This window comes from Symsagittifera roscoffensis, chromosome 7 (assembly GCF_963678635.1).
Source record: "Symsagittifera roscoffensis chromosome 7, txSymRosc1.1, whole genome shotgun sequence".
NCBI classification, from domain to species: domain Eukaryota; kingdom Metazoa; phylum Xenacoelomorpha; order Acoela; family Convolutidae; genus Symsagittifera; species Symsagittifera roscoffensis.
The window spans coordinates 53,369,969-53,378,572 of NC_087068.1; the positions used below are offsets into that span (position 1 = coordinate 53,369,969).

An 8,604-nucleotide genomic window follows, 5' to 3' on the forward strand; every position below is an offset into this window, starting at 1 on the left:
TCATACAAGCAAGTGATACAATATTTGGCTTCTTAGCAATTATAAATATGTACAAATGTAATAAATGCTGTTTCTGAGAGTTCATTGTCCGAAACAATATCACTTTAATTTTAGATGGCAAGGTTGATTTTCACCATTAAAAACTTTCAGCCATTCGAATTAGATTTTAGGAAAATAGACGAAAAGCAATTAGACAAAATCAGAATAGACGTCGATGTGATACGAAATAGGAACCTAAAGGTGATTGAGTTGTTATGGTGTCTATTATTTGTTAAATGACTACAATGATTTATCAAATAAAAACAAACTTTCACAGGTCACCACACACAGGTTGACAAAAAAACGTTAGTCATACAACTTGCCACTAGTAAAACTAGCAATTCACTCGGCCAGAACCTTGCCGGGTATTTCTAAGACTAAACTTTTCTTGCAGTGCGAAATTGTGTGACTAGTATATCTTCGTTGTATGAAATTGTACAACTAGCATTTTCTCTCTCTAAAAAATTAACAAACTTTTGAGTTTTGCTTTCAATTTTTGTCTTCAGTTCTGAACACAACAACCAAACATTTTTTCATATGAGAAAATCAACAGATGAGTGGAAAGAATGTCACAAAAAAACTACGTTTGGAGATTTGCCATGTAAATTAATATTCCATTTTCATACAGAGTTATTTCGAAAACTTGTAACTGTTTGTGTAAAACTGAAAAATGCATCTTTTTTTGAAAATTTGAGTGTTTTTAGATCGTGACCTATCTTTTTGACAGATCTGAAAATTATCTTACCTCATAAAACAAAAACAGAAATTTGTATTCGCACAAATACTTAGAGATCTGACGTTTGTCATTTGTGTGTCAAAAGACTGTGTCTGTGCTACCATATAGACAAAAAATTCTAATTCAGCATGACAGAAATTTGCTTTTTTGTGCATAGAAAAGTTTTTTGCACATAAAAATTAACAATTTTGGATTTTTTTCGAAAAAGGCTAGTCACACAATTTTAAAGTTTTAAATTGTACAAGTCATAATTTTTTCTATTTTTTTTTGCTTTAAAACTATTTGAGTACCTTTATGCTCAGGGTATCAGTTTTGAACTTTCTCAGTTCTTCTTGTTATTAACTTTTTGTTCATGTAGAAGAAAAAAAAAACATTTTATTGAAAAAAACTAGTCATACATTTTTCATAGATTGAACATAACTGACTAGCAATTTTGAAAATTCGCTTTTTCTTCTACATCATAAAAAGTTAATAACAAGAAGAACTGAGAATGTTCAACACTGATGCCCTGAATCAAATAGCTTATGTAAAGTCAAAAAAATATAAAAAATATTATGACTCATTTTTTGTTAAAAATGCTTGTTACAAAATTTAATACTATAAAAATTGTGTGACAAAAAAACCATGATTGGGGCAAATTTTTATTTCTTTTTTCTTTGCAAAAACTTTTTTTTTACCAAAAAAAAACAATTTCGAAAAAATTTTCTTGCATGCTAAACTGAAGTTTTTGTCTATATGGTAGTACAGGCACAGTCTTTTTACACCAAAGTAACAAAGTCAGAACTCTAAGTTTTTCTGTGAGAACAAAATTCTGATTCCGTTTTATGTAGGAAGATAATTTTAAAGGTCTGTCAAAAAGTAGATCACGATCTACAAACAATCGAATTTTCAAAAAAAAGAAGCTTTTTTTAGTTTTTTTTGTTACAAGTTTTTGAAATAAATTTGTATGAAATTCGAATATTAATTTACATGGCGAATCTCCAAATGTAGTTTTTTTGTGGCATTCTTGCCACTCATCTGTTGATTTTCTCACATGAAAAAATGTTTGGTTGCTGTGTTCAAAACTGAACACAAAAGTTGAAAGCGAAATTCAAAAAGTTTGTTAATTTTCATATAATGAGAAAAAAAATCTATGACTAGTTTTTCCCTTGTGTGGAGTTCAACCCGGGCAAATAAAATTTCGCATTTCAAAAACATTTCCTAATATTCCGATTTGTATTTCTGATATCTGAAAAGGTATTTAGTTTTTTTTGCTGAAATTTTGTTTCAAACAAAAAGTTTTGTAGCTCCTTTTTAGCCCTTTTTTTCTTAAAATTCGTTTTGCAGAAAAAAAATAGAGTTTAATTTTTTTTTTAGTTTATTCGTCTATTATGCTTTTTGTTTAATTTTTTGTCCACATTCGAATTTATTTGACGATAAAAAGGAAGCGTTGGATTTACAAAAAAAAAACACTTTTGATTCATTTACATTTTGATTTATTTGGATTTGTAAAGATTAGCAAGCTGAAAGAAAAAAATATAAAAAAGAAAACTTGTGGGTTAGTTGAATCATAAAAAAAACAGGAAGGGTAAAAAAGGGACATCTACTTCTTTTTCATTTTTTTGTTTGGTACATGTATCCCATCTTTGTGCTGAGAATATCATCGCATGTATACAATTTCCAGTCTTTTGTCATAATTATGAGACCTGCTTTGAATGTTGTTATGCTTCGAATTCCTGGAGCAAAGTTGAATTGAAGGACAATTTCAGTGTCCACGTGACTTAGAGATTGACCCGGTAGAGCGTTCTGCTTTTCTTCAGTTGCGATTTTCAGTACCTCTAGTATCTGACATTCTAGACACCAGTTTATGAGACGAATGCAACGTTCTCTATAGCAGAATGGAAGAAATCCACATCCGAATTTGCCTTTGTGCTCATTACTTTTCATTTTCTTGCAATTAATTGGGCGCTTTCCGAAATCAAATTCCTCGATTCTTTGAATTGAGTACAAGTATAGCGAATCTTTTGAGATACATGCTATAACTACCGAAATCATAGTTTCAAAGCAGTCCTGTTGCAACGCGAAAGAGTACGGTTTTTCAGGATAAAGTTTTGAGTCACACAATTGAAAATCATGGGGATTATTCGAAAGGGTTTCGTAATTTGTGATCCAATTCCCATTTGAGTAACGACAAAAGATGATAAACGGTAGCGGATTATAAAGATAATAGTGAGCTACTACTTCCTCGGAGCTACAAGTAGCTAATGCGTTTTTTTGGGAGAATTTTTCTGCGACAAATGATTTTTTGCTGGTGAAATGAACAATATTGTGTTCTCCTGGGATAAATTTAAAAAACTGTGACGAAGCGCCTGTTTTAGATTTTGCCATTTCTGCGGCTGCAATGTTCTCATAACTATACAGCTTAAACTCTCCGTCTTTCAACACAGCTAGGCAGAACTCATATTGAGTTGACGTGACTTGAGAATTTTCCAGACTCCCTCTATGCCACGGGAATTCTTTGAATCCGCTAGAAGAGCTATTCAGACTTATCTCAAATTTGCTTATCTGCTTGAACATAAAACTCTTCAAAAATTGACGCAGAAGTTCTAAGACATCTTTTCTTAGGTTATCACGCGCTTGCTGAATTTCATGATGGTAGGTTGAAATGTCTCTCTGTTTAATAAAAGCTAACGTTAATCTTAAGCCTTCGGAGAGCTTCTCTTCAAGTTTTTCGACTTTTCCATCCGAAAGAAGGTTTCCAAACTGTAAAGACGATGCGCTCAGAGAGTCTCTAACTATACTTTGTGAATCACCAAGGTCTTTGAGAACACGCTCGAAATGTTTTGTTTGCTCACACAGCTCAGTTTTTTGATTTTCAAACAAATATTTTACCTCGTTTGTTTCTTTTTCAGCCAAATCTAAGGCTTCCAAAATTATGTCTTTGGTGATTTCAACTATATTGTCGTTGTATGGGTCAATCATGGAATTGAAGCTCTCTTCAACTTCTTTGGAAGAACCCAGGAAACGAGCGGATTGTTTGTACGAAATATCAAGGTTTTCCAAAATTTCATGCAGCTTGCGTTTTGTCGAAACCAGTCTTTCCTGGTTTTCAATTAGGTCAACAATATCGTGTGTTCTGTGATCTATGAAAGCACAGGTGTTGCAGAACATCATTTGATCGCAAGTATAACACAGGAAGTATTTCACTCTTTTGTGTTTTTCGCAAACATCGACTGGCAATCTGTTTTGGTCTGTCACGTTGTCTTGATCTCGAATATGTTTGGCAATACAATCCAGGCAGTAGTAGTTCCCGGAAACCGGACTGCTATAGAAATTAGCATTTTCAGTTTGCAAAAAAATTGCTGCAAGATTCTATTCTGATAAACCCTACTTCAAAAATTGTGAAGATTACACACATTACGAGGCCAAATTGTACTCTGGATAGGCGCACAATTTTGTGTCTGCATGTTCCTGGATTCCAGAGACAAGTCTTTAAACATGTTAAAACTTTGTCGGAACGATCAAAGTAAATGAAAGAACAAAAGAGGAACAATGGGAGCGTCCTTGTTGCGGAATCCGCTTACAATACACAAAATGCACAGTTTGGCCTCATAATGCATCTGAATTTTAATTTTTTTTTTAGTTTTCTTAAGTGGCGACGACTGAAATACACTGAGTGTTTTTCTTACATAAAGGTCATGATAAATGATAATGAGGGACATGATTAAGCACGTTTTTATTTATTTCAGAAAAAAACAAATTGTGTCAAAAAAAATTTTGGCTCAATTTTCAGATAGTGCCAGCTCCGATTATGAAGACTGAAACAACGTTTCATCTCTTTAAAAGTTTTGCATCCCAATTGCCCGTATGAAAATGCTAATATGTAAATACCTTGACTTTACATGACTTGAAGTTTCTCGTTTTGAACCACAAGTGTTGCAAACGAATTTGGTGCCGTATCCAGATAAGTCGAGCGAACAGTTAGAACAAATAATTTTCGGAGCAAAAAAATCATCTGTAAAGTTTTCGTCGTCAGATTCACTGTTTTCCATTTCGCCGGAAGTTGCCATTGCTAAAAAAATCAAAAAAATTAGCAAAAAAATTCAAGAAGACAAATACAGACGAGTTCTAGTCCTGATTGTAAAAGCCGTCGGCTTAATAACTAATCAGCCCAGTTAAGATAAGTTATTATTTCTGCTTCGTTTTCAGTTTGACCTAAGAAAATATCAAAAATTCTTCTTTTAAAAATCCCGAAATTCTATTTTTCTGGTTGCTATTCTAATTGAAGCTGATATTGTTGATTCACGTGTTCGATTAGATTTATACATGAATTCAGATTTGTATAGCATGTAATGAAGGATTTTTTGAAATTTTTTTAGTTTGAAAAAAATTTACTTACTCATTTTCAAAGATATCCCAATTAGTTTATTAATTTACGAAGTTTTGACGTTTTTTAGGTCCAAAAAAACTATGCCAAGGCCCCTTCAGGAATTTGACTACCTGGCGACCCAAAAAAAAATCACTTTTGCTTCATCAAAAAATACACCGGGCAAGTAATTTCCCGGTATCAGTGATTTAATCCTGAGCGACATGAAAAATATATTTTTAAAGATTCAACTAATAATTTAATCAAATTTTGCGGAACGACAAGCTGACCCACATCAAACTGAAACTCTATCGAGTCAGAAAAAATCGAAAACGTATTTTTCTGGCTGAGCTACAAAAGATACAGTTATAATTAAAGCAAAGTTTTTATTCAAAATTTTCTAGCCTGTAGTTGTAAAATTGAGACAGTAAATTGTTTGAGAATTTAGTGTCTGAGAGCTTTTTTAAAAAAAAAGATATAGATCTAATTTACTTCAAATTTATCAATTTTTCAAGATTTCTCTAAAATTTGCGTTCTTAGGATTTTCATTATTGAATCAAACATGTTACGTGTCATCATTGATGGAAAATCAATTTTCTAAAAAATGTTTTAGAAAAAACTAATTAACACCTATGCACAGTTTCCGAACTTCATTGCTTTCAATTAGTACAAGCAGACGCAGCTTTAATAAAGTTTTATTTGGTCTATTATTCGGAAAAAAATACGGATTGATTGCGTGTTCTAATTTTTTCCAATATTTCACCAATTCGAGACCGATATGTCAAACATCCAATAATAACATCCGATATGACAAACATACGAAAAACCAAAAATTGTTGCAAACATCCCAAAAACAGCTTTACTAGGGTAAACATCCGACCTTTTCAAAAAGTAGGGCAAAGATCCTATTTCTGCCGTTGTTTTTGAAATTTTAAAGTCATATTATTTCATAATTATTATGTAAGTTCGAATGTTTAATATAGCGGATGTTTGACATATCGGAAGTTTATCCCATTAACTCGTTCAATTGTTCTTCAAATATGAAGAGATGCCTAAAGGAATACAGCGACAAAAATTAGATGCGAAACAGCGGCAAGCATTACTTCTGATTGAAGCGCGGCTTGATATTAACCAATAAAAACCCGCTCTTGCAAATAGTCAAAAAGTTTTAGAGCCAAAAATGAAGGGTCATTAGAAAACTTACCTTTGGGTGCTGCAAGCAACGTCCGGCAAAGTAGTAAGCTCTGTATGAAGAAGCCAAGTCAAAACTTGAGAGTTAATCAGAAAAAAATTATTTATAACTTATTAGCTTATAACAAACACAATCAAATTGAAACTGTTTTCAAAATTAAAGTGCAAAAACTTGGAGGTGTTTTGTATAAAGAGTATAAGCTTCAAAAGTCTTACTGCTAGCTAGCATAATAGTTCTCAAGTTGAGATTTTGATCAACAGAAAATGAATTATTCAATAATTATAACAAACTAAAACGCTACAATCAAACACAATGCGTTAAATGCAAAAAATGCAAATTAACATGGCCCATAAAATCTCATAATTCGGTTGGATGGTCATAAATTGTTCCAAAACTGCATTTCAAAGATAAGTTTTCACGCTTTTTCGATAATCTGTTATTGTGTTTGGTGATTTCATATATTTCTGCAACACTCGTTTGACGATATCTCTTGTCTCTTAAAATCAAAGTTTACCACACCAAGTGTTAGTTTTTCATTTCAGTGACCAAACCAAAAAGCAACAAACGTTAAAATTTTGAAAATTGACATGACTAAATATACTCACCCTATGATTGCTACCCGTAAAAAGTTTTGAAACTGTTAAGTGAATTTAGAAAAGTCGGAAATGTTCGCAAAATAGGGCCGTGAATTGGATTTTACAATTATTTCCTGGTGACCACTTTTCATAAAATTATGGGGGCTTAAAGATTGCCAATTTGGCCAATTTGGGACATTTAACGCACTATATATTTCGCGCTAATAACGCGTAAGCGGAATTTAATCCGTCTTAGAAATCGTTTCAAATTGGTTGAAGGAAGCTTATTTGCCATAATTGATTTGTTACTGGGAGCAAAATTTATCAATTTGTACTTTATATGGCGTGTGGGGGATGGTTTTCACAAAAAATCTTAAATTAATTAAATTTTTAAAAAAATCATTTTTTATATCTTTTCATTTAATTTTTTGAAGTTGTTAATGCTCCATAGACCTTAAAATGCAGTGTCGGAACATTCAAGGCTTCGCCCTGATACGAGCAGTTTTGTTTTGGTTTAGTAATCTTTTTCTGTGCGTGGTATATGGAAGGAATCTAAATGAATGCCTAGAATTGCGGCATATTCGATTTTCATTGAAAAATAGCCATATTGGACAACAATCTCCTATAAACAAAGAGCATAAAAATCAAAAAAAAGTGACTTTACTGCAGCTTGGTTTTTGTTTTTTACCACCAAAAAAGGGGGAAAAACTAAATTCGGGCCGGTCATCGTTTGTTATTTAAGAGTCGAAGAACTTGATTCATACTCTGACATATGTGGTGATGATTTTTTTTTCAGAAAAATTCCTAAACTTTATTCAGACTCAAATTCGAAACTTTGCAGTTTGACTTTTGATTTTTTTACGTTCAGCTTATTTTTCTGTTAAAATGATGCCAAATGTTACCATCTAGCAGCAAAAGTGTGAGGGTCTCGTGAAACTTGATGGGATTCTGAAATTTCCAAAAGCGTTTGAGAAGTTTCTTTAAAGGACATCTGATTTTTTCTTTGATGAAAAAAATTCTTTCAAAAAACAAGTCAATTTCTTTTCTTTGTGTTTTCTTAAATTATATGATTTTTTTCAACATCATCCGACGAATAGTACAAGTGATATATCATATCAAAAAATATATATGTTTTTTTTGCAGTTTCTTACGTTGTTTCCTAAGTTGTAGAAACTATACTATTACCTAAGGAAAAACATTTTTCAAACCTTAACTAAGCGCTTCCCTGGCTTAAAATCCCCCACCCCCCCCCCCAAAAAAAATCTGAAAATTAGTTTGAGAGTTTTTCTTTGAAAATCAAAAACAAGTCTTTTTTCAAAAAAACAGGTCAATTTCTTTTCTATGTCTTTCTTTAAATTTGCTGAGTTTTTTACAACATCATCCGAAAAGTACAAGTGATATATCATTTCCAAATCATTTCGATTTTTTTGTTGTTTATTACGTTTTTTCCTAAGTTGTAGAAAATATACTATTATCTAAGGATAACTAGTTTTCAAAGTTTAATTAAGCGCTTCCCTATTATCCCCTAAAAATAAGTGTGATGATCTGAGAAAACATTGATGTGAGAACTCCTACTATGAAACTTGAAGAAAAGAAATCGAATAAATTTTCTGACCTTTTGAAGCGTTTCAAATGGGTTCAGGAGCGATTCTTTATTTAATAGTATCTCTCTATTAACAGTTGAGTTGAACGAACTGTCACAATGTGTCAACCATCG

General features: G+C 32.1%; 1 protein-coding gene across 1 annotated transcript; it reads right to left on the reverse strand.

The window, feature by feature from the left end:
• Nucleotides 1-2,209: 2,209 nt before the first annotated feature.
• On the reverse strand, nt 2,210-6,532 carry LOC134851501 (uncharacterized). Its single transcript, XM_063867620.1, has 3 exons — nt 6,325-6,532; nt 4,646-4,826; nt 2,210-4,079 (listed from the first exon to the last, which is right to left on the reverse strand). The coding sequence occupies exons 2-3, from the start codon at nt 4,822-4,824 to the stop codon at nt 2,369-2,371; spliced, it is 1,890 nt and encodes a 629-aa protein (XP_063723690.1). The 5' UTR covers nt 4,825-4,826; nt 6,325-6,532; the 3' UTR covers nt 2,210-2,368.
• Between the last annotated feature and the right edge of the window lie 2,072 nt (nt 6,533-8,604).

Coding starts and splice junctions, on each gene's coding strand:
- LOC134851501 (XM_063867620.1), bottom strand. CDS start 4,824: ATGGCAACTTCCGGCGAAATGGAAAACAGTGAATCTGACGACGAAAAC. Junction 4,080..4,645: donor TCAAGTCATGTAAAGTCAAG/GTATTTACATAT, acceptor TAATTTCTATAG/CAGTCCGGTTTCCGGGAACT.